The 27,048-nt window shown below is 41.8% G+C and overlaps 1 protein-coding gene across 1 annotated transcript; it reads right to left on the reverse strand.

Annotated features, from left to right (window-relative positions):
• Positions 1 to 586: 586 nt before the first annotated feature.
• Positions 587 to 27,048, reverse strand: DYNLL2 (dynein light chain LC8-type 2). The gene is made up of 3 exons (XM_060757094.2): positions 26,834 to 27,048; positions 7,446 to 7,584; positions 587 to 2,937 (listed from the first exon to the last, which is right to left on the reverse strand). The coding sequence occupies exons 2-3, from the start codon at positions 7,575 to 7,577 to the stop codon at positions 2,800 to 2,802; spliced, it is 270 nt and encodes an 89-aa protein (XP_060613077.1). The 5' UTR covers positions 7,578 to 7,584; positions 26,834 to 27,048; the 3' UTR covers positions 587 to 2,799.

Genomic DNA, 27,048 nt, shown 5'->3' on the forward strand with positions numbered 1-27,048 from the left:
AAGGCAATATATGACAAAATGGGTACGGAATATATTGTGAGACCATGAAGCAACTTCGCAGAGCCATCCAAAACATGTTGGGACGCTGACAGCAGGAGTCTGTCCCCTTCATGACAATGGAACGAGCACCCAGTGACTCATCTGTTTACTCAATTGAAGGAACACCTGGGTAGAAAACACTTTTCCAACAACAATGAGGTGAAAATCGAAATGACGAACTGGCTGAAAAAGGCGGAGGGAAACTTCTTTGACACAGACATCAAAAACTCGTCCCACGGATGACAAAATATATTCAACTGAATGGTATCTGGAAAAATAATGTAATACTTATGCTACAATCCATGTAAGTCAGTTCTTGTGGGTTTTTTCGGGCTATATGGCCATGTTCTAGAGGCATATAGCCCGAAAAAACCCACAAGAACTGAGTGATTCCAGCCATGAAAGCCTTCGACAATACATTAAATCCATGTAAGTTTTATTAAAACAGATTCAGTCTTTGTATTTTTAAAAATTCTTGTAACCTTACTTTCTGGATAACCCTTGTAAGTAGTTCTCTGATCACAATGAAGAACCAAACTGGACTCTGTTCTTAAATGTGTCAATTCTTTTTTAATGTCTTTGAAAAATAAAAAGGTTTGTTTTGAGCAACTGCAGTTAGGAAGGGGATGCCATTTGGGATATTTTTTTTCTTTGCACTCCATGAAGTGTGAGCATATTGACAGGTTAAGACTCATGCATGAAAAAAATTAAAAAAGGAAAAAGAGGGTTAAGGAGGGAACATTCGCCTTTTCGGAACAGGAGTGGGGTTCTTGTTACAAACGCGACAAAAACTGGGGCAGCCCAGTTTAATCCAAGGCACCACCCACCCCACTCCCCCCCTTTCAATCGCAGCCAACATGGAATAATATAACAGCAACATCAATTTCATACGTTTGGTTTGTTTGCTTTTTTTTACAGGATGGTTTCACTGGAGTTTTGTACAAGGTTCTAGGCATCACTTTGGGTTTTGCTGTTTCTCAGAAAGGGATAGTTTCAAGAAAAGAGGGGCAGAAAATGGAAAATGGCCATGCGTTTCTTCCCACTGACTCCAAGATATAAAAGCGTGGATGGATGCCAATATTTTCACAATCCAAGCTCAGGGGTCAATTTCCTAACTTACCCTGTTTCGCGGAAAATAAGACAGTACCTTATATTAATTTTTGCTCCCAAAGATGCGCTAGCTCTTACTTTTCCATGAAGAATTCACATTTATTGTTGAACCAAAAAAATGAACATTTATTATTTACTGTACAGTTGTCAGTATATAATAAATATACTGGCCCTCACACACAGGGCCACCAAAAATAAGGAGTGTAAAGTACCTGGCTCCCAAACACTGTCAGGAGACTATAACAATAGCACATTTGTACAGCAGGGACGGTATTGCAGCTTCCAGCCACCAGGAAGAAGCATGCTTCCAAACAAAAACTTTGCAAGATCTTACTTTCAGGGGAGGCCTTATATTTAGCAATTCAGCAAAACCTCTACTAGGTCTTATTTTCAGGGGATGTCTTATTTTGGGGGGAACAGGGTAACAGATAGCATTTCCTAATGATTCTCTTACTCTTCAGTGACGCCAAAGGGGAGAAACTGCCATCCCTACTTCCAAACTTTAAGTTATTTAACTTTTTTAATTTGCTCAAGCTATAATTGCTGCTTAGGAATGAACCTGGCCCCTTAAAAAGAGGAAAAGCAATTCAACATGACTGCAATCAAACCTGAAATACATAGCTATACAGTAAAGAGGCTAGAAAGAGAAAGAATGTTCTTCAGCTATTTCTGCATCTGCTTCTGAACGATTCGTCGTAAGCATTGAGAAGGGAGAAAGAAAAAATTAAAAAATAATATTCCGCCTTTAGAGGTGATGGCCTTCAGTAAAGACAGACAGATCGAACACAACAACAGCGACACCAAGCCACTGGGTTTGGACGGGTATTTCCCCTCACGACGGGGATAATAAAGCGAGTCACAATAAGGCAACGCTGACTCGAAAGAGGGACAGAGTGGGAGAGAAGCCAGATCACGTTAGGCCCAGCAAAAATGCTCCTAAAACTCAAGAGGCAAGGCAAGACTGGACCGACAACCGGTTTGGAAACACACTTTAAATGAATTCTAGCTCATAACTAAATCACAAAGCTTCATTTTTCTGATCTGCAAAAGTTGGGAGAATTGGGGCCGACACAACGTCCAGGACGTCGTCTCATTTCACGAATAAGATGACTTTTTGCAGTGGTCATTTGGAGAGGACTAGAAAGAATAGGGGGGGGGGGGGTTGGGAACCTTACTCAAATTCAAAGCCCCTTCCCCCAATTTATTCCCCCTTTATTTTGATGATTTTGCAAGGAAGTTCAAACAAAGGATTTCTTTTTGTGGAATTAAAGGTTCTCTCTTTTTTATTATTTATTCATCATCATCATTATTTCTTTTTTCCCACTTAAAGGCCATGGATGAAGCATTTTACAGTTCTCCTAGTGCAAAGGAACAGAAATTAAAAAGAAAATAGAGCAAGAACCCAAAACAAATTAAAAGGATGGGGAGGAAAAAAATTTGCTGCCTTTCTTCTCACAGGCAACAACAAAAATATGAACAGAACTTTAGGTGGGTTTTTTTTTTACTGCAACATATACACATTTAATATAGTATACAGTCCATGCAGCGGCACAGCCATGGCGAAGGGGGCTAGGCCCCCACTTTCTTCAGTGCACTACAGTCCGTGTCCCGCATCCACCGTGTTCCTCATCCACCACTGTCATCCGCCTCCTAGCCTGACTTAAAGAGCAGGATCGCAACCTGGCCCAAATAGAAATAGATGAAGTGCTTCGTCTCGTGCGTTACATAGCTGCCGAAATTCCTGCCCACAATGCAGTGCCAGGTGGGGTTGTATTTCTTGTCAAATTCCTGAAGAACAAGCAAGAAGAAAGTGGGAAAACATTAATGTTGACAGCCGTCATCAATGGAGAGACCCTACAGAATGGGCAGAAGTACAAGGCACTCTTGTTGAGTCTTGGGACTACAACCCCAAACCAGACACAAGATATGCTTGTTGGGACATTTAGCCAGATGTGGTTAAATACCACTCCCAGCCTTTCATTACTCTCAGTGTTTGTTGCTAGGAGTGATATTAAAAATTAACTAGATATTTTTAATTATAAAAATGTGAGTGAAGCACTGAAAGGGTTAAATGGACGCCATGACTAAGCAAAAGCTGCAATTCATATAAGCAGTGGCTTAAACCCTTGTGCTGAAGACCGACAGGTCTCAGGTTCATAGAATCATAGAATCATAGAATCATAGAGTTGGAAGAGACCTCATGGGCCATCCAGTCCAACCCCCTGCCAAGAAGCAGGAACACTGCATTCAAATCACCCCCGACAAATGGCCATCCAGCCTCTGCTTAAAAGCTTCCAAAGAAGGAGCCTCCACCACACTCCGGGGCAGAGAGTTCCACTGCTGAACGGCTCTCACAGTCAGGAAGTTCTTCCTAATGTTCAGATGGAATCTCCTCTCTTGTAGTTTGAAGCCATTGTTCCGTGTCCTAGTCTCCAAGGAAGCAGAAAACAAGCTTGCTCCCTCCTCCCTGTGGCTTCCTCTCACATATTTATACATGGCTATCATATCTCCTCTCAGCCTTCTCTTCTTCAGGCTAAACATGCCCAGTTCCCTAAGCCGCTCCTCATAGGGCTTGTTCTCCAGACCCTTGATCATTTTAGTCGCCCTCCTCTGGACACTTTCCAGCTTGTCAACATCTCTCTTGAATTGTGGTGCCCAGAATTGGACACAATATTCCAGATGTGGTCTAACCAAAGCAGAATAGAGGGGTAGCATTACTTCCTTAGATCTAGACACTATGCTCCTCTTGATGCAGGCCAAAATCCCATTGGCTTTTTTTGCCGCCACATCACATTGTTGGCTCATGTTTAACTTGTTGTCCACGAGGACTCCAAGATCTTTTTCACACGTACTACTCTCGAGCCAGGCGGCCCCCATTCTGTATCTTTGCATTTCATTTTTTCTGCCAAAGTGGAGTATCTTGCATTTGTCACTGTTGAACTTCATTTTGTTAGTTTTGGCCCATCTCTCTAATCTGTCAAGATCGTTTTGAATTCTGCTCCTGTCCTCTGGACTATTGGCTATCCCTCCCAATTTGGTGTCGTCTGCAAACTTGATGATCATGCCTTCTAGCCCTTCATCTAAGTCATTAATAAAGATGTTGAACAGGACCGGGCCCAGGACGGAACCCTGCGGCACTCCGCTCGTCACTTCTTTCCAAGATGAAGAGGAAGCATTAGTGAGCACTCTCTGTGTTCGTCCACTTAACCAATTACAGATCCACCTCACCGTAGTTTTGCCTAGCCCACATTGGACTAGTTTCCTTGCCAGAAGGTCATGGGGCACCTTGTCGAAGGCCTTACTGAAATCCAGGTACGCTACATCCACGGCATTCCCCGCATCTACCCAGCTTGTAGCTCTATCGAAGAAAGAGATCAGATTAGTCTGGCATGACTTGTTTTTGATAAATCCATGTTGACTATTAGCGATGACTGCATTTGTTTCTAAGTGTTTGCAGACCACTTCCTTAACAATCTTTTCCAGAATCTTGCCCGGTATCGACGTGAGGCTGACCGGACGGTAGTTGTTTGGGTCATCCTTTTTTCCCTTCTTGAAGATTGGGACCACATTGGCCCTCCTCCAATCTGCTGGAACTTCTCCCGTTCTCCAAGAACTCTCAAAGATGGTTGCCAATGGTTCCGAAATGACTTCCGCTAGTTCCTTCAGTACTCTTGGGTGTAGTTGATCTGGCCCTGGGGACTTGAACTCATTAAGAGCGGCCAGGTATTCCTGGACGACTTCTTTCCCAATTTGGGGTTGGATGTCCTCCAATCCCTCATCCACTCCATCTTGCTGAGGTTGAAGACTCTCTTTTTGTGAGAAGACCGAGGCAAAGAAGGCATTAAGTAGTTCTGCCTTTTCCCTATCCCCTGTCAGCATTGCCCCATCTTCTCCTCGAAGAGGTCCTATCGCCTCCTTGTTTTTCCTTTTTCTACTGACATAAGAATAGAAGCCCTTTTTATTGTTTTTAATGTCCCTGGCAAGTCTGAGCTCGTTTTTTGCTTTAGCCTTGCGGACCTTTTCCCTACAGGTGTTGGCTATTTGTTTGAATTCTTCTTTGGTGATTTCTCCCTTTTTCCACTTCTTGTGCATGTCTCTTTTGTGTCTTAGCACAGTTAGAAGTTCTTTGGACATCCATTCTGGCTTCTTTGCACTTGTCCTATTTTTTCTCTTTGTTGGCACGGTTTGCAATTGCGCCTTGAGTATTTCACTCTTGAGAAATTCCCATCCATCCGTAGCTCCCTTGTCTTTTAGTATCTGTGTCCACTGAATGCTGCTCAGCGTTTCCTTCATTTTTTGGAAATCAGCTCTCCTAAAGTCCAAAATGCGGGTTTGACTTGTCTTAGTTTCGGCCTTCCTTTGTACCTCAAATTGCAGGAGCACATGGTCACTTGCCCCTAAGGATCCTACCACTTCGACCGCATCGATCAGGTCCTCCGCATTTGTTAGGATGAGATCAAGAGTAGCCAATCCCCTTGTTGCCTCTTCTACCTTCTGGACCATGAAATTGTCTGCAAGGCAAGCGAGGAATTTGTTGGACCTTGTACTCTTGGCCGAGTTTGTTTTCCAGCAAATATCGGGATAGTTGAAATCGCCTATGACTACTACATCTCTTTTCTGTGCCTGTTTGGTCAACTGTTGGCAGAAGACTTCATCAAGATCTTCCTCCTGGCTTGGGGGTTTGTAGTAGACGCCTACAACGACATCTTTTTGAGTCCCAGTTCCCTTGATTCTTATCCAGATGATTTCAAGCTGGTTTCCCAGATTGCTGTCTTGAATTTCTTGTGCAGCATAAGAGTTTTTGACATATAAGGCTACTCCGCCTCCTCTCCCCTTTGTTCGGTTTCTGTGAAAGAGGTTATACCCCTCGATATCTACATTCCAGCGATAGGAGTCATCCCACCAGGTTTCAGTGATGGCTATGATATCATATTTGTGGTGTTGTGCTAGAAGTTGGAGTTCGTCTTGTTTATTTCCCATGCTCTGTGCATTAGTGTAAAGACATGTGAGCCCCTGGGATCTTCCCTTGAGCTGTTTAATTGGTATTATTGTATTCGAATCCAGGGAGAACGTGGATGAGCTCCCTCTAACAGCTCCAGCTCTTCATGCGGGGATATGAGGGAAGCCTCCCACAAGGATGGTAAAAACATCAAAATATCCAGGCGTCCCCTGGGCAACGTCCTTGCAGACAGCCAATTGTCTCACACCAGAAGCGACTAAGCAGGTGTGTCTGTAGCATAGTGCACCTCAATGTTAGTTGCCCTCGGTATGAAGAGGCTTGAGTCTGAGAGAGTATGAAGTAAACCTCAGTGTTAATAGGCCTCAGTGTGTGAGAGGCCTCATGTGAGAAGCTTTGGTGAGAGAAGCCCAAGTTGAAGACCTCGTGTGTGAAGCTCCAGTGTGAAGGCTGTCTTGTGTAAAAAGCTACTGTATGAAGCTCCTGTGTAAAATCAGTGTGAGAAGAGGCTCTGTGAGAGCAAAGCTTTTTATCTGCATGACAAAGAAGCTCAGTGTGGAAGCAAAGAAGGAAGTATAAAGAACTTTATTTGTGTTATGGAAACCTTGTTCTTGTAAATAGTACAACCATTAAAGGTAAGGGTTTTCGGTGTCCGACTCTGGGGTGTGGTGCTCACCTCCATTTCTAAGCCATATTATTTTGCTATTAAGAAAAGCCTCCTATGGAAGAGAGCATTGGTCTCTGTGTGTTTTTTGTTCTTTTTATCACTTTGGGCTACTGGTGCTGGGTCATGCTGCTACTAATAAATTTCTCTGCTGTACATTTATGAGTAAATTCTTTTGTTAATAAGCCTACTTGTCCAGGATCCGAAAGACGTTTTAAGTTCAGGAACAACAGCTTTCTGTGCCAACTCTTGGAGACCGAGCACCAAGAGCGGACATTGCTGGGTTTCTCTTCCCTAAATGTTTGGGGCCCAAAGGGAGAATGCCAAGTGAACAAATGGCAAGCCCATACAGTTAAAATATCGGGACAAGCAGTGTACAGTGTGCCAATCATACAAGGGGCAAAGCTCTATCCCAGTCTGTGTGTATGTGTTGGAAGAGGAAGACTATTTATTTATTTCTCGCATTTCTATCCCATCCTTCTCAACCCCGAAGGGGGACTCAGAACGGCTTACAATGGGCCCCATTCTGAAGCCATTACATAACAAATTACAAAATTAAAACCACAATTAGACATAAAAGCATAATTAACAATACGTAAGCCATTGTTAAAACAGTAAAACAGACTAAGCAATCAAACAGATTTTTCCAACACTCTCCCACAATCACTCCAATACCTTTTTGATATATGCTGCAATGTCCTTCTCTATGTTGTACTTTTCCATCGCCTGCGTGGCACAATCGACAGCATCCTGCTGCATATCTTCAGACATGTCCGCATTTTTGATCACAGCCTTCCTGTCAGACATGGTGGACCTGGAGAAGAAGCAAAAAGAGAAGACAAGGGAGAAAGGTTAAATATGAAGGCTGCTCCAACGCCATTTCCAAAGATGTCTGTTACAACACAGCTTGAAGTGAACCTACACTTCTCGACACCACTCTCTCCATATCTTGCCTCCTGGCTAGGACCAATGCCAGCTATGGGGCAAAACATCTGGAAGACATTACATTAGGGAAGGCCGATATGGACTTTTTAAAGTGGACAAAATGCAGTCCCCCAGATGTGGTGGTACTCCAACTCCCATCAGCCCCCATTCACATAGCTAAAGAAGAGGAACCTGGAAGGGTGGACTTGCTCAACTCCATTTCAAATGCAGGTGATATGAGCCCATTGCCTACCTATCACAAAACTTAGGAAATTATTTATCAGGTGGAATGTACTGGACCAGGACTTTGAGATAAACAGGTTTTGGAATCCAACGGACCATGAAATTCATTCTGTGACCTTGAGGCTGTCACTCTTTTGCAGCTGATCTACGGCACAGGGCTCTTTTGGTGAGGGATAAAACAAAGATGAAGAGCCATTTATGCCACTGGGATCAAAATGGAAATAACAGAGGCAAAGTTGGGTCATGATCATGCTAAAACAACTCAATTCTTGTTTTGCTATAATCTCATGTGTGGGTGTTAGGTTTGAGTGAGCCCAAGACTTTTGTCTCAAACACACAGGCCTCTATTTGTGTCAGCAACTAGCTCATTCAAGTCACCAGCGCACATTATTCCTCGGGCAACATCTCTGCTATTTGTAGCCCTAGCAGACGGACAATCCATCCCTGAAGCTCCATCCCTGACCTACAAACATATTCCATATTTGACTGTCTTAACAAGAGATGCGTTTATTTGAAACTACACAACTTCAGGAAGCCATTGCCCGGGGACTGAGTCTTGTGAGTCAATCACAGCATTTAAAAAAGAAAAATTAGAGAAAGGACTTTATAACTTTAGTACCTTTGAGATATTTTTCACATATGGTCTTTCACGCAGATATAGATAAAGCTCATATTGAAATAAATGTGTCTCTAAAATGCTACTTCATACATGCAGCACAGGAAAGTGGCCAATTTGGTATGCAATACAAGTTGCCCCATGTCTGTGGTCCTCAATATTTTTGGAATCGCACCAGATGTTATGTTTAATCCAAATATAGACCATACACACAAACCCAAAAAATAGCTCCCTTTGCTGCTCTCAGACCATTTCTAGTTCTATGGAATCTTGGGATTTGTAGTTTAGAAACAAATACGAAATCTCCTGCCAGAGAGCACTAGGCCATTCTCCCAAATTACATATCCTAGAATCATAGAGTTGGAAGAGACCTCATGGGCCATCCAGTCCAACCCCCTACCAAGAAGCAGGAAAATTGCATTCAAATCACCCCCAACAGATGGCCATCCAGCCTCTGTTTAAAAGCCTCCATAGAAGGAGCCTCCAACACATTTCAAGACAGAGAGTTCCACTGCTGAACAACTATCACAGTTAGGAAGTTCTTAATGTTCAGATGGAATCTCCTTTCCTGTAGTTTGAAGCCACTGCTCTCCAGGGCAGCAGAAAACAAGTTTGCTCCCCCCTCTGTATGACTTCCCCTCGCCTCTTGATCCATGGCCCTCATCATGTCTCCTCTTCTCAGCCTTATCTTCTGCAGGCTAAACATGCCTTGCTTTTGCAGCCACTCCTCATAAGGCTTGTTCTCCAGACCCTTGATCATTTTAGTTGTCCTCCTTTGGACACATTCCAGCTTGTCAATATCTCCCATCAATTGTAGTGCTCAGAATTGGACACAATACTCCAGGTGTGGTTTAACCAAGGCAAAATAGAAGGAGCTCATCCCATCCACGGAATCAAACGCCGACCTTCCGGTCAGCAAGTTCTGTAATTTCATGGTTTAACCCGCTGTGCCACCATTTATAATATTAAATATATACTGTATATTTATAATATTATTTATTTCTAACATTAAACACATATTACGTTTGCTTTCCTACATGCACAGAAGAAAAAGTGGAACCTATTGATCTACTCACATTTACATGTTTTCAAACTCCTAGGTTGGCAATAGCTGGGGCTAATAATGGGAACTAACCCCACCTGTGGATTCGAACCACCGACCTTCTGGTCAGCAAGCTCTACAGCTTAGTGGTTTAACCCGCTTCGCCACTGCAGCCCCTTTGTATTATGCTTAACACAATTTCTTTCTCCTGCAGCAGAAACCTCGCTTCTTGCGTTCTGGGGCGTCCTTTGATCCATAATAAATGCATTGAACTGGACTCAAAAGCCAACTCCCACGCGTAAGGATTTAACGCCAGCATTTGGGTGCAGGCTTTCACCGACAGCTGCCAAATCTACCCACTGAAATAACTCAATCGCACCTACCTTTGTTCATAAATGGCAGCGTATGAGCATGAATAGCCCCTCTGCCCACCCACGTTTGGGAACACAGGCCTCCTTCTCCCCAGCTGCCTGAATGACAAAACACCAAAGGGCTACAAAAGCATTTAACTCAGTGTTGGAGCTACTGCACAGAAGCTGGGAGAGAAGCCCTGGCTGCAAATATAAAACTCTTCTCAAACCACTTCAGTTGCATGGCAGGCAGTGATGTGAATTTTTAAAATAAAATTGGTAATTTTTCTAAAACCTTTTTCTGATTCAACATACCATATATGCTCAAGTTTTTCGGCTCTTTTTTTGAGCTGAAAAAGCCTCCCCAACTTATAATGGGGTAAAGGCTGGGCAGCAGAGCCTGGAGGCCATTGCTTGCAATACAGGATATATTTCTCTCTCCTCTTATGTCCATTAACAATGTGCTTTCTTTTTCAGTCAAAAGGGAGGGAAGGAGGTACTGGAAATATCTTTCATGTCCTCCTTGTTTGTATGGCTCTCTTTCAAACACATCCAATTTCCTGGCTTTTTGTGTATCTAAATGTAAGTCAAGTTTATTGGATGCTTAGTCTATTACATATAGTCTTTACATATAAGGCAAACAAATGAATACATGAAAAACAATTTCTGTATGTATACATTATTTTTATATATAAAATTTCCCCTTCCATGTTTGCAAGTCTCTGCAAATCCAATTATATATATATATATATATATATATATATCTGTGTATATGTATAAATAATTTTATATATGAATTTTCCCCTCACATGTTTGCAAGTCTTTGCAAATCCTGTATAGATATTATTATCCATATACAGGGAGATGTCTAGATATATATGAATACAGATAAATAGGGCTTGCAAATATGGTAGGGGAAATGTGCACACGCGTACACACACAGCGAGATGTCTAGATAGATCTAAACTTAGATATATAGGGCCAGCAAATACTGCAGGAGGGAAATGCACAAATATGCATTTGTGAAATTAGTATATATAATGATAGATTTATATCTAGTTCTGCATTGTTCATATAGGCATTGAATGTTTGCTTGTTACTATATTGGAAGCCAGCCTGAGTCCCCATGGGGAGATAAGGCGGAATACAAATGAAGTTTTATTATTATTATTATTATTATTATTATTAAGTTATTGTTGATACCATGTTGTTTTGGTATACCCTACTTTTCAACTTGCAAAGCTAGTTTACTGTTTTTCTTCAAAATATGGTAAATATTCAAACACATTTAGCCTAAAATGATCTTCCCACAGCTTGGGGCTTTATAGGGGGATCGCAGGGCACCTGAGACACGTTTCCAGAAGTTTTTAGCATTATTGTCCAATGAGGCATTGATCAGTAGTGCCCAAATGTTTTGGTTGTGTTGCCGTTTCTTCTGCCTTACAGGGAAGGGGGTGGGTATCTCCAGTCAGAGTTTCTGTAGCCAATATAGGTATCTCTTAAGGCTTTTTTTTTTTTTTTCATCATCTGGCATTCTTTGTCAAACCAGATGGGCCTGGTTGGCCTGGTGTCAATCTGTTGAAGGTGGCCAGGCTTGGGGACAAAATTTAGGTCTTCTTGTAGTAAATGATCAGCTCGTCGTAGGCTCTCAGAGTAGATTCCATTGGTCGATCCGAGAGAATTACTGACCTTAGCCTTGATGCTGGTTTTGATTTAAGTCTGGCCGTAAGTCAAGCCTGGGCGTCATCTGACCATTTCACACTAAGCTTAGATGGGCTCCCTGTGGTGGTTGTCCTTGGTACAGGGATTTGGATCAGGCGAACTTTATGACCAGAGACAATTATGTCCAGAATCAAGGGCTGATGGTCGCTATTAGTTCTGGTACTAATCCTAAAGTTCTGGACTCTATAAAAGGCATTTCTCAAGACTAGGACATAATCCACTGTACTGGAGCAGAGTGGGTTTGAGAAAGTGAGTTCGCCACAGCTATCCTCTGAAGCTGACCCGTTTAGGATCAGTAGATCCAAGTTGAACTGGAGTTGTGCCAGGCAATAACTGGCAAAGTTTGATTTTGAGACTTTTGATTTTCTAAAGGGGAAGTACCTGTTGTCCCTTAATCCTCTTAATTCTAGGTATTTGTCTTCTAACTCATTGTTATTAGGGCCGATCTTTGCGTTTAGGTCACCCAATATATATAGATATGAACTAGGAAATTTAGTTAGTATTGAGAGGAGGTACTTCTCTAGTTTACTCCAGGTTTCTTTGATCTGATTTTTGGATTTGAGCGGAGGAATGTAAATGCTCACAAATAAAAAGCTGGTGATGTTATAGCTTAAATGGATTCCACAAGCTAGTTGTTCACAAATGTCCAAGGTTGGCCAACAATGAGGTAGACACTAGAATAGCAATGCCTCCCATAGCTCGGCCTTTTGAACTGAGCCCGTTTTCCATAGCCCATGTTTCCTGCAGAAGGATCAGACCAAAGGTAGAGATATCATTACTAAAGTGGCTATCAACCCATTTATTTGCCCAGCCCGCAATATTCCAGGAGATAACCCTTAATAGAGAGTACTCCTGGGGCCACTCGCATCAATTATCATAGCTGATTTGGTCAAAGAGACCCTCTAGGTCAGTGGTTGTCAACCTTCCTAATGCCGCGACCCCTTGATACAGTTCCTCATGTTGTGGTGACCCCCAGCCATTGAATTATTTTCGTTACTACTTTCATAACTGTAATTTTGCTACTGTTATGAATTCTAATGTAAATATCTGATATTTTCATTCACTGGACAATATTTGGTACAAATACCCGTTGTGCTCAAATTTGAATACTGGTGGGGACTGATTTTGTCATTTGGGAATTGTAGTTGCTGGGATTTATAGTTACCCTACAATCAAAGAGCATTTTGAACTCCACCAATGATGGAACTGAATGAATCTTGGCACACAGAACTCCCATAACCAACCAAAATAATGGAAGGGTTTGGTGAGCATTGACTTTCATGTTTGGGAGTTGTAGTTCACCTACATCCAGAGAACACTAGTGGAGTTTAGCAAAAATAGACCTTGACCTTTGGGAGTGGTAGTTGCTGGGATCAAAGAGCATTCTGAATGCCACCAACGATGGAATTGAACCAAACTTGGCACGAATACCCGATACGCCCAAATTTGAATACTGGTGGGGTTGGGAGGGGATTGATTTTGTCATTCAGGAGTTGTAGTTGCTGGAATTTATAGTCCACCTACAAAGTGCATTCCGAACTTTACCAATGATGGAATTTAACCAAACTTAGCACACGGGATTCCCATGAGCAACAGAAAATACTGGAAAGGTCTGGTGGGCATTGACTTTCATGTTTGGGAGTTGTAGTTCACCTACATCCAGAGAGCACTGTGGATGAATCTGGACCAAATTGGGCACAAATATTCAATCTGCCCAAATGTGAAGAGTGGTGGAGTTTGGGGAAAACAGACCTTGACATTTGGGAGTTATGGTTGCTGGGATTTATAGTTCGCCTACAAGCAAAGAGCATTCTGAACCCCACCAACGATAGGTATATTGGCACTGGCAGGATGGGGTTTAGGAGGGGATACTATTTGCACTGTTGTGAGGATTCTGGAAGATGGTTTGGGGTCAGCACAGGGTTCTGAGGCCACTGCTTCCTGATGCTGAACTTCAGAAGGACGCAAATTTTGTGGAACAGTTGTTTCCTGCTGAGAGGAGCTCCCATGAGTTTGTAAGAATTGTTCCCGAGTTGTGCAGAATCTTCTCCTTTTCTTCCTATTTTGTTCTTAATTCTCATTGCCTGTATACCTTGAGGCTGAAACACGCTGGCACTTCTTAAAGCTTTTTATCCTTGTTTTTTAACCAACATGTATTTTAAGCAGCTTTTACTATTTCCAATTTTATCCACTGGATGTTCTTAATCTCATTACCTGTATAACTTGTATGCTACAGTGTAATAAGGGTCTCTGGACCAAAATAAAATTTATCTATCTATCTATCTATCTATCTAACAACAACAATCCTATCTCATCAGCCAAAAGAAGGCCCACACTTCAAATTTAACCTACTGATGCCTCAATTAATGTACTTTTATTGGTATTTATTTTTATTTCAAAATTTACCAGTAACTGCTGCATTTCCCACCCTCAGCTTATACTCAAGTCAATACATTTTTTGCGACTTATATTTGGATTGAATTACTGTATATTTGGATTGGATTACTGTATATACTTATACTCAAGTATATACAGTAATTGGGTTTTAAGCATCGCAATGACAGGTCACTGTAGTTGTGTCCTTATCTGGCAGTTACAAAATAAATACAATCTTAGCAGATTGTTCACTTGCTTCTCGTTTTCTGAGCACAACCATTGGTCAACATTGGTCTCCTTAGAACAGTATTTCTCAACCTGGGGGTCGGGACCCCGGGGGGGGGGGGGGGTCACCAAAGACCATCAGAAAACACAGTATTTTCTGTTGGTCATGGGGGTTCTGTGTGGGAAGTTTGGCCCAATTCTATCATTGGTGGGGTTCAGAACGCTCCTTGATTGTAGGTGAACTATAAATCCCACAAGTGCAACTCCCAAATGTCAAAGTCTATTTTCCCCAAACCTCATCAGGGTTCACATTTGGGCATATTGAGTATCCGTGCCAAGTTTGGTCCAGATCCATCATTGTTTGAGCCCCGGTGATCTCTGGATGTAGGCGAACTACAACTCCCAAACTCAAGGTAAATGCCCACCAAAACCTTCCAGTATTTTTTGTTGGTCATGGGAGTTCTGTGTGCCAATTTTGGTTCAATTTCATTTTGGTGGGGTTCAGAATGCTCTTTGTTTGCAGGTTAACTGTAAATCCCAGCAACTACATCTCCCAAATGACAAAATCAATCCCCCTGCCAACCCCACCAGTATTCAAATTTGGGCATTTGTGCCAAATTTGCTCCAGTGAATGAAAATACATCTTGCAGATCATTATTTACATGGCAATTCATAATGTTAGGGTTATGGTTGGGGGTCACCACAACATGAGGAACTGTATTAAGGGGTCGCGGCATTAGGAAGGTTGAGAACCACTGCCTTAGAACAACAACTAGAACTTCATATTCTATATTTAGACCATGTAACATAATTGGCTGCAGTACAACTATGGATAACTTTACACATCTCTCTCTCTCACACACACACACACATACATATGTGGAGTGTGAAAATTTTCCACAAAGAAATATAATCTCTCTGATAACAGCTCCCACCCAAAGCAGCCTTACAAAATCCCACGTTTCGTCAGAGGATTAACGGATGCCCAGCAGTGAACTCAGCATGTATTTGCCAAGCTACACTTCCCTGGGTTTTAGGAAATGGAATGCATGACTTGTAGAATCAGGTTACTAATCCACAAAATTGACACGGATTGTGCCAGAGCCAATTAATGCAACCTATTTGTGGTACGGCCACACATGGATCGCATGGAAGGATTTAGCAAAGAGAAGAGAGTTCTCAAGATGGAATGTAATAGATAACAGTTTGGCATTGGCAAGTTCCATATCACACACTGAACATGCAAAGAAGAATAAAAAAGCCTTAACGTTTAGGTAAAGGTTTCCCCTGACATTAAGTCTAGTTGTGTATGACTCTGGGGAGTGATGCTCTTCTCCATTTCTAAGCCAAAGAGCTGGCATTGTCTACAGTAGATGTATCCACACAGCTAGAAGGCGGTGTTATACACAATATTATTTAATAATGCTGTGTGTGAAAGAAAGTCAGTGAACACTCAACCCTCGGAAAACAAAGGCGGCACTATCTCAAAGGCGGCACTATCTCAACCATCCTATCTTTGGATTCTGGTTTCGAGTTCCAAAGACTGGATGATGGACCTGTAATTAATTATGTTATACCTGGGGGTTCTGTGTGGGAAGTTTGGTCCAATTCTATTGTTGGGGGGGGGGGGTTCAGAATGCTTTTTGATTGTAGGTGAACTATAAATCCCAGCAACTACCACTCCCAAATTTCAAGGTCTATTTCCCCACAAACTCCACCAGCATTCACATTTGGGCACATTGAGTATTTGTGCCAAGCTTGGTCCGGGTCCATCATGGTTTGAGTCCATGCCCTTTCCAGTATTTTCTGTTGGTCATAGGAGTTCTCTGTGCCAACTCCATCATTGGTGGAGTTCAGAGCACTCTTTGAGTGTAGGTGAATTATAAATCCCAGCATCTATAACTCCCAAATGACAAAATCAATCCCCCACAACCAGGGCCGTAGCCAGAAATTTTTTTTGGGGAGGGTTGAAAATTTGGGGGGGGGGGGGGGTTAGGGTCACGTTGAAGCAAAGAGCACAGCAGGGGGCAGAGCAGACTTCAATCGCCTGCAGCTCCACCCCTGTCAACCACCTCCACCAAGTCTGGCCTCCTTAATGAGAACATTCAACACCCCCCCCCCCAAACTTGGTTGCTTCGCTATATCATCTATTGCTGCAAGTAATGACAGTGTGAAAAAAATTATCAATATCTGTAGGGACTCTTTAATTTTTTGCGTCTCATAGACTTAGCATGGGGATTTGGTTAACCAGTTAAAATTCATGAGTAAACCGGGTTTTTTTTTTAACCTGAAAAATTTGGGGGGGGGGGGTTGAACCCCTAACCCCCCCCCCCTCCCCTGGCTACAGGCCTGCCCACAACCACACCAGTATTGAAATTTAGGTGTAATGGGTATCTGTCAAATTTCGTCCAGTGAATGAAAATACATCCTGCCTATCAGAAATTTATATTACAATTCATAACAGTAGCAAAATTACAGTTATGAAGTAGCAACGAAAATAATGTTTTGGTTGGAGGTCACCACAACATGAGAAATTGTATTAAGGGGTTGCGTCATTAAGGAAGGTTGAGAAACTCAGGTCTACATTCTGGCTATAATGGTAAGAAGAGGCTTGAAATGATGGCTGAACCTCATTGGTCTTTGCAAAAGCAACTTCCGAAGCTCAAAGAAACACATCAGCAGCAGCTGTGTTTGGAAAAGGAGGTCAGGCGGGAGATAGGAATTCAGAAACATAGAATCATAGAATAATGGAAGGGAACTCGTAGAATCATAGAATCATAGAGTTGGAAGAGACCTCATGGGCCATCCAGTCCAACCCCCTGCCAAGAAGCAGGAATATTGCATTCAAAGCACCCCTGACAGATGGGCATCTAGCCTCTGTTTAAAAGCCTCCAAAGGAGCCTCCACCACACTCTGGGGCAGAGAGTTCCACTGCTGAATAGCTCTCACAGTCAGGAAATTCTTCCTCATGTTCAGGTGGAATCTCCTTTACTTTGGTCTGAAGCCATTGTTTTACATTAGAGATATGAAACCTAGTTCTATAACTGAAAAGGTGCTGAATACAATTATGAGAATATCATAATTGATACTAACCGGTGCTTCTTACAGGGAGCGGTCAACCCTTCTATTTAGGGAGCTCCACTGGCTGCCATTTATTTTCCGGTCCCAATTCAAGGCGCAGGTTCTGACCTACACCTTGGGACCCGCCTACCTGCGTGACCACATTTCTGTGTACAAACCCACACGATCTCTTTGATCATCTGGAGAGGCCCTGCTCACGCTCCCACCTCCTTCGCAGGCGCGATTGGTGGGGATGAGGGTAAGGGCCTTCTCGGTGGTGGCCCCTCGACTCTGAAACTCACTTCCCAGGGACATCAGACATGCCCCAATGTTGGCAGTCTTTAGGAGGAGGATGTTCCAGTGTGCCTTCCCAGAATAAGAACTCTCAGCAATATGAGCTCATAATGCACTTTAATATTAAATTAGGATAGACTGCGTTCCCTCATTTCTTTCTCAAAAATCCTATCCCAGTTATATGTTACCTTGTTCATGTCAGCATATTTTCAATTTTAATCTATTACATTCGGTCAGGCCATTTTAAAATTGTTTATATGTCACTATTGATTGTTTTTGTTTTTGTGATTTATATGATTTGTTTTTATTGATTGTTTATTGAAGTTGTGTTTTATTGATGTCCTTTGGGCTTGGCCTCATGTAAGCCACACTGAGTCCCTAATATTATATTATTATCATGACGCACATCCCCTCCCAAATGAAGGGAGGGATTATTGTAATTTTGAGAATCCTCTACCCATTGTCCAATGAGACAGTGAAAGGCTAGGTTAAATTTGGAGCAGGAGAGTTGGGTTGATTGGCATGATAACCTTTGTGACTTGGCAATTCCAGAGCTATCAGAAGGATCTCTTTCCATCCGATGCCGATCCAACTCTTTCTGTATCTTCATGAATCAAGCCGTGATTGAGATCGAGCGACCCAGCTTGACCTCAAAGTCCGCAAGGTGGAGCGAGAGAGTAGCTAGCTGTGTACACACATTCCCCTTTCTTGGCCTGGTTCCAGAATGGAACCGAAGCCCCGTTACAGCAATTAAAGACGGCTATTCTAGAGGAAAAGAAGGAGTTACATAATAGGCCCGTCCAAGGTTACAATCCTCCAAAGCCTTCGCTTTCCATCTGCAATTCAAGACTTGACCCTGGAAGAATTAAATACTAATAACCACACCAAACAACCAAAAGGTTCAATTAACTACCGATGGCACATGGAAAAGTCAGAAGCGCGACAATTTGGAAAAGTGAAGCAGGGAATCCTTCTTATTCGGGGATAATGTTTTTTTAAAGATAGGCCACAAGGGCCTACACACAGTAACAGTTCCCAAACTAAACATCCCCAGCTCCCTAAGTCATACCTCACGGGACTTTGTTTCCACATCTTTTATCCTTTTGGTCTCCCTTCTCTGAACATGTTCCAGTTCTGTCCATTTCCTTCTTGATATGTAGAACTGGACACAGGATAAATTCCAGGTGTGGTCTGACCAATAACAACAATACTTCATTTGTATCTTACCCTCTCCCCCAACGTGGACTCAGGCCGGCTTCCAACATAGTAACAGGCAAACATTCAATGCCTATTTAAACAATGCAGAGCTAGATATAGATGTATAATTATATATACTAAGTAGGTTGTTGTATGTTTTTCGGGCTATATGGCCATGTTCTAGAAGTACTCTCTTCTGACATTTCGCCCACATCTATGGCAGGCATCCTCAGATGTTGTGAGGTCTGTTGGAAACTAGGCAAGGGTTGTGAGTCTGTTGGAAACTAGGTAACTGAATGGCCTTGCAGCTTCAAAGGCTGGCTAGTCGCTGCCTGGGGTTGTCCTTTGTTTGGAGGTGTTAGCTGCCCCTGATTGTTTCTTGTTTGGAATTCCTCCATTTTTAAAGTGTTGCTCTTTATTTGCTATTCTGACTTTAGGTTTTTAAATACTGCTAGCCAGATTTTGTTCCTTTTCATGGTTTCCTCCTTTCTGTTGAAATTGTCCACATGCTTGTGGATTTCAATGGCTTCTCTGTGTAGTCTGATATGGTGGTTCTGAGAGCGGCCCAGCATTTCTGTGTTTCTCAAATAATATGCTGTGTCCAGGTTGGTTCATCAGGTGCTCTGCTATAATAAATAATAATAATAATAATAAAGCTTTATTTATACCCCGCTCCATCTCCCCCAGGGGGTCTCGGTGCGGCTTACATGAGGCCATGCCCATCAATACAATACAAGCTATAACACAAACACAATAAAACAAGCAAAATACATAAATGCAAAATTGAAATAATATACAACACAACAATATAAAATCAAGCATTAAAAACATAGGAAATTTCACTAGGCAGGGCCAGATGCATGGATAAAATTATAGAAAATATTAAAAACACTGGGAAATAGGGCACAGTAACTTATAAGGAGGAGGCGCCAGGAATGAGGAAAGATTTCATTGCACAACCCATAAAGTAAAGTGCTATGGCTGACTTCTCAGGTTGGATTAGTCTGCAGTGCCTTCCATGTTCCTTGATTCATGTTTGGGCAATGCTGCGTTTGGTGGTAGACTTGTCCACAGCTCCACAACTGGAATTCCCCTGTTTTTTTTAGAAACCATCAGGGCCAGCTAGCTAACATATCCCAATAAAGGATTCCCCCAGGCAGGAAACAACCAGGCTTTGAAGCTGCAAGGCCAATTGCAACATTCATGCTTGCCTCAAGCAGACAAGCGTTCTTTCTCCTACCCTGGATATTCTACAGATATATAAACCTCACTTGCCTAGTTTCCAACAGACCTCACAACCTCTCAGGATGCCTGCCACCGATGTGGGCAAAATATCACGAGATAATTTTTCTGAAACATGGCCAGACAGCTCGGAAAACTCACAGCAATCCAGCCATGAAAGCCTTTGACAACACATTGTGGTTTTATTTTGCACACCTCTTCGGAAGCCCTGGTGAGATTGAGTAAAGGAATCAAGAGGAAAGATTATTTATTTATTTATTTTAGAAGGCTGTGGAACCTAAATGGTCTTGCTAGATCTTGGAAACTAAGCAGGGTCAGCTCTGGTTAGGACTTGCATGGGAAATTCCCAACAAAACCCATTGATGTAGGGTGCATTTCAGGAGACGGGCCTGCAAAACCAACTCTGAGGATTTTCCTTGCCTAAGAAAATACCATGAAATGTATGGGACTGCCATAAATTAACTGTGTGTAACACACAACCTGTATATACTCAAACATATGTCAAGTTTTTCAGAATTTTTTTTGGCTGAAAAGCCCCCCTCCCCCCCCCCCCCTCAGCTTATACTCAAGTCAAAATTGTTTATTCTTTTACTCAATTTATTATTACATTTACATTATTTCACTGTTTTTACATTTATTCTTTTTCTCAATTTATTATTTATTTTACTTTATTACTTTTATTATTACATTTATTCTTTTATGCTATTACTACATTTATTCTTTTACTCTATTATTGTTATTATATGTATTATTTAGCTCTATTATTACTGTTATTATTACTTTTCCATTACTTTATTAGTAATATTACATTTAATTATTTTACTCTATTATTATTGGAAGGATACGTTAAGCACATTGAAGGAGGTTAGAATAATGGTTTCATCGGAGATGGACAGTCTTATCTTAAATTACAGTAAGGGGAATATAAAGAAAGTGAGGAAATAATAAAACGCATAACAGAGGCAATCAAAGCCTCAATGGCCCTGGACTGGAAGGACCACAAGAAATGGGATATAAAAACTTGGTATAAATATCAAGTTGATTACCTTCTCCAAGATTATATTAACGAAAGGAAAAGTTACTCTACGACGGGTCAAAGCAGAAGGACGTGGGAAGCAAAATGGGTCTCATAAACAGAATAAAGGGGAAAGATAAATATACGATGTTAAATAAGACTGTTAATTTCAAAGATGGTATGTTTCTATGTATTATACAATAAAAAAGGTTTAAAAAAATCTTAAACTACAGTTTTATGTAAATACTAGCCGTCCCCTGCCACGTGTTGCTGTGGCCCACATGGGGGTTCTGTGTAGGAGGTTTGGCTCAATTCTATCGTTGGTGAGGTTCAGAATGCTCTGTGATTGTAGGTGAACTATAAATCCCAGCAACTACAAGTCCCGAATGTCAAGATTCTATTTTCCCTAAACTCTACCAGTGTTCACATTGGGCATATTCAGTATTCGTGTAGAGTTTGGTCCAGATCCATCATTGTCCACAATGATCTCTGGATGTAGGTGAACTACAACTCCAAAACCAAAGGACACTCCCCATCAAATCCTTCCAGTATTTTCTGTTGGTCAGGGGAGTCCTGTGTGCCAAGTTTGGTGGGGTTCAGAATGCTCTTTGATTGTAGGTGAACTATAAATCCCAGCAACTACAACTCCCAAATGACAAAATCAATTTTTTTGAGTGAAGGACATACATTGGGTTGTTAAGTGTCTTGTGTCCAATTTTGATGTCAATTCATCCAGTGGTTTTTGAGTTGTGTTAATCCCACAAACAAACATTACATTTTTATTTATATAGAAGATTCAAAAACATTTAACCTACTGACGCCTCCATTAATGTAATTTTATTGGCATCTATTCTCCTTTTGAAATTTACCCATAGCTGTTGCATTTCCCACTCTCTGCTTATACATGAGTCAATACGTTTTCCCAGTTTTTTGTAGTAAAATTAGTGCCTTGTCTTCTATTCGGGTCAGCTTATACACAAGTATATATGGTGTATGTATGCTTATGTGTGCGTGTTCCCAACTGGTTCTGACAGCTAATGTGAACAAGACTATACCTTTCTGCACGACATTAAAAATTGTGATACTATTGCTTAGGTATAAAGCATAAGGGTTCCTAAGTAGTTTCCTTACTTGTGGGGTTGCGTCATTAAACATAGAAGTGTTGACTATTTAAAATTTCTTACAGGGAGCAGATGAGTTAGAGGGATGTGGACTAGTCTTACTTTAGCATCTAAGTTAAGTATTGTATATACTCGAGTATAAGCCTGGTTTTTCAGTCCTTTTTTTAGGCTGAAAAGGTCTCCTCTGGTTTATACTCGAGTCAATATTATTTATTATTTTACTTTGTTATTATTATTATTACATTTATTATTGTATTGTTGTTGTTATTACATTTATTATTTTACTGTATTATTGTTACGTTTATTATTTTACTCTATTGATTATTATTGGAAGACATATAAGCATATTTACATTGAAGAAGGTTAGAATAATGGTTTAATCAGAGTTGGACAGTCTTATCTTGAATTACAGTTTTACGTAAATATTCAAAAACATTTAACCTATTGATGTAATATAAATTTTTGGTACTTATTTTTATTTTGAAATTTACCAGTAGCTGCTGCATTTCCCACCCTCGGCTCAATACATTTTCCCAGTTTTTTGTGGTAAAATTAGGTGCCTCGGCTTATATTCGGGTCGGCTTATACTCGGGTATATGCGGTATGTATATTGCTATCACACCTGGGTTGACGGTCCCACAAGAGACATTCTGGCAAAGGTCAGAAAAGGGGTCCCCTGGAAGGAGTTTAGGGGAAGCACCTTCTAGGAATCTCTTCTGGGAAAGGTGGCATTTGTGATAATTTGTGGGGAAGTTAAGCAAACTGAACCGTCAATGTGAAGGAGATCATGGAGCCTTAGTAGACCACCAGCTGAACGTGAGTCAACACTGTAATGCAGCAGCCAAAAAGGCCAACGTGATTCTAGGCTCCATCACCAGGAGTGTAGTGTCTAGATCTGGGAAAGGAAGAGTCCCATTCTGTTCTGCTTTGGTCAGACCTCACCTGGAATACAGAGTTCAGTCCTAGGCCAAACAATTCAGAAACAAGATATGGAAAAGCAGGAAAATGTCCAGGGAAGGGTAATCAAAATGGGGAAAAGGTCCCAATGAAGAGAGTTGGATTTAATTACTTTGTCTTTTTATCACTACATGTAGCCCGCCCATTGTTACTGTGCCTGTGCATATTGTGATTTGTATATTGTTATGTATTCATTTGTTTTATGTTATTGTTTATTGTTTGCGTTTTCAGTTTGTGTTTTTGGTTTTTCTTTATTGTAATTGTTGTTTAGGCTTGGCCTTGTGTAAGCCGCTCCAAGTCCCCATTGGGGAGATGGTGGCGGGGTAATAAATAATAATAATTATAATTTGTGTAAGAGATGTACAACAATGGGATATGCTGCCTCAAAGTGGTTTTTAAGATGAGACTGGCTGGCCATCTGTCAGGAGGGCGTGGATCGTGTCTTCCTTCCTGGTTTGGATGGCCTTTGGGGTCCCTTCCAACTCTAGGATGTCTATAACAGCAACGTTTGATAACAACAGTAATGATGGAGTCTCCTTCTTGGGAGAATTTTAAGCAGAGGCTAGATGGCCCTCTGCTGGGAGAGCTATGATTGTGTCTTCCTCCCTGGCAGAAGGAGATTGGTTTGGATGGCCCTTGGGGTCCCTTCCCACTCTAGTCTATATATATATATATGCTCTGTGCGTAATGAGTACCTTAAAAACAAAAGAACCAATGAACAAAATCACACCAAATTTGGCAACAAAATGTCTCACAACACAAGAAGTGACCATCACTCAAAAAATTATGATTTTGTCATTTGGGAGTTGTAATTGCTGGGATGTATAGTTCACCTATAATCAAAGAGCATTCTGAACTCCACCAAACTTGGCACACAGGACTCCCCTGACCAACAGAAAACACTAGAAGGGTTTGGTGGGCATTGACCTTGAGTTTTGGAGTTGTAGTTCACCTATATCTAGAGAGCGCTGTGGACTCAAACAACGATGGATTTGGACCAAACTTGGCACAAATACTCAATATGCCCAAATATAAACACAGATGGAGTTTGGGGGAAAGAGACCTTGACATTTAGGAGTTGTAGTTACTGGGACTTATTGTTCACCAACAATCAAGGAGCATTCCGAACCCCACCATGATGGAATTGGGCCAAACATCCCACACAGAACCCCCTTGAGCAACAGAAAATACTGTGTTTTCTGGTGGCCTTTGGTGACCCTTCTGACACCCCCCTGGTGACCCCCCCCCCCAGGGTCTTGAATTCCCAGGTTGAGAAATGCTGCCTTAAGGCCATCCAGTACAACTCCCTTCACCAGGGCAAGAAAACATAATCAAAGCCCTCCTGGCAAAGGGCCGTCCAGCCATTCACACACACACACACACACACACACACACGTACGTATATGACAGATGCAGTATCATAGATTTGAAAGGGACCCCTAAAGAAGGACAATGATATGTTTCATGTTCCAGAGTAGGCAAACCAGACAATCTCCACATCAACCCTGACAAAGAAACAGCAAGAAATACTGTTTACCCACAAGCAGAAAGACATTACATATATTAGAAACCAACACTTTCTCATTACTTTATTTTCCAGATCACCAGACTGGGCCACAGCAACGCCTGGCAGGTGACGGCTAGTACAATATAATAATAACCTTTGATAACAACAGTGATGGTGGAGTCCCCTTCTTTGGAGAATTTTAAGCAGTGGTTGGATGATCATATATCAGGAGAGCTTGGCTTATGTCTTCCTCTCTGGTTTGGATGGCCTCGTGGGGTCCCTTCCCACTCTAGGATTTTATCGTAATTATTATTACAACTACATTTCATCAGTCTAGTGTTGTGTGACATGTCCTTTAAGAGTGTCAGGTTTTATCATTCTGTATTTAACCCTGTTGTACCCCACCTCAAACCTCAAAGAGAAGCAGGTAATAATTTTAACTTATTATATTAATTATTAATTAATAATAATAACATTTGACAGTAATTATGATGATGGAGTTTCCTTCTCGGGAGGCTTTTAAGCAGAAGGTAGATGGCCATCTATCAGGAGGGCTCAGACTGTATTCCAAGTGTAATAATTAAGCAGGTAATAATTTCTAACATTATTATTATATTAATAACAATAAAAATTGACACTAATTATGATGACAGTGTTTCCTTCTCGGGAGGCTTATAAGCAGAAGGTAGATGGCAACCTATGAGGGGGGCTTAGATTATGTTCCAACCATAATAATTAAGCAGGCAATGATTGTTAAATTATTATTATATTAATAATAACATTTGACAGTAATTATGATGACAAGAGTTTTGTTCTCGGGAGGCTTGTAAGTAGAGGCTGGATGGCCATCTGTCAGGAGGGCTTAGATTGTGTTCCAACCATAATAATTAAGCAGGTAATGATTTTTAAATTATTATATTATATTAATAATAATAACATTTTACAGTATTTATGATGATGAGGTGTCCTTCTCAGGAGGCTTTTAATCAGAGGCCGGATGGCCATTTGTCAGGAGGGCTTAGATTGTGTTCCAACTGCAATAACTAAGCAGGTAATGATTTTTAAATTATCATTATTTTATCTTATTATTAATAACAGCAACATTCAACATTATTCGTGATGATGGAGTGTCCTTCTCAGGAGGTTTTTAAGCAGAGGCTGGATGGCCATCTGTCAGGAGGGCTTAAATTGTGTTCCAACCATAATAATTAAGCAGGTAATGATTTTCAAATTATATTATTATTATTAATAATAATATTCAGCAGTATTTATGATGATGGAGTGTCCTTCTCAGGAGGCTTTTAATTAGAGGCTGGATGGCCATCTGTCAGGAGGGCTTAGATTGTGTCCCAACTATAACAATTAAACAGATAATGATTTTAAAATTATTATTTTATATTATTATTATTATTAATAATAACAACATTTGACAGTATTTATGATGATGGAGTGTACTTCTCAGGAGGCTGGATGGCCATTTGTCAGGAGGGCTTAGATTGTGTTCCAACTCCAATAATTAAGCAGGAACTGATTTTTAAATTATAATTATTTTATAATAATAACAACATTCGACAGTATTTATGATGGAGTTCTCAGAAGGTTTACAGGCAGAGGCTGGATGGCCCTCAGTCAGGAGGGCTTAGACTGTGTTCCTGGGTGGCCAAATAGGGTTGGACTAGATGGCCTCTTGGGGCTCCTTCCCACTTTAGGGTTCTCTGCTTCCAGAGTTAAAGGGCCAGCACAGCCAAAGCCTTGAAGGCTCCACCCTGGAGACTTCAGGCTTGACCTTGCGGGGGGGGGGGGGGGGAGAAAAGAGCCAAATCATGCCCATGTTTCAAGGAGGAGATGGAGAGGCAGCTCAGAAAAGCCTCCTTGCCCCCCCCCCCCCCCCCCGCCTTTGCTGCAGAGGTGGACCCAAGAGACCCAGGAAGGAGGGCAGGAAGCAAAACGGGGGCTCCTGGGCAAAATATACAGCTTTTTCTCCCTCCCCCCCCCCCCCCTTTTAAATGTTTTCTCTCCCCCTCAATGCAATGCAGAGGAGGGAGGGGCGTGGACAGAAGGCAAGGAGGATGCCTCTTCATCTTCTTCCCTCGAGGACCACGCCAGGCTCTCATACTGGCAATGCAATGCCCTCTTCTTCCGGCCTGCAATGCCCCCCAAAGCCATGTTTACCTTCACAGTGTCAGGGCCAAGCCTTCAGTCCTTTGCAGAATGAGCTGGGGGTCTCTCTCTCTCTCTGCCTTCCCAAGCAAGGCGCAGCCCCTCCAAGGCCGGGCTCCTCTCGGGCTCCTCTTCGCCTTCCTCCCCGCTAAGGCCGAGGCAGAGACACCGAGCCGCCCTCCTCCTCCTCCGCTGCTTGGCCGCTCTCTGGCGGGATGCCCGGCCGG

Source organism: Anolis sagrei, chromosome 11, assembly GCF_037176765.1.
Source record: "Anolis sagrei isolate rAnoSag1 chromosome 11, rAnoSag1.mat, whole genome shotgun sequence".
NCBI lineage: Eukaryota > Metazoa > Chordata > Lepidosauria > Squamata > Dactyloidae > Anolis > Anolis sagrei.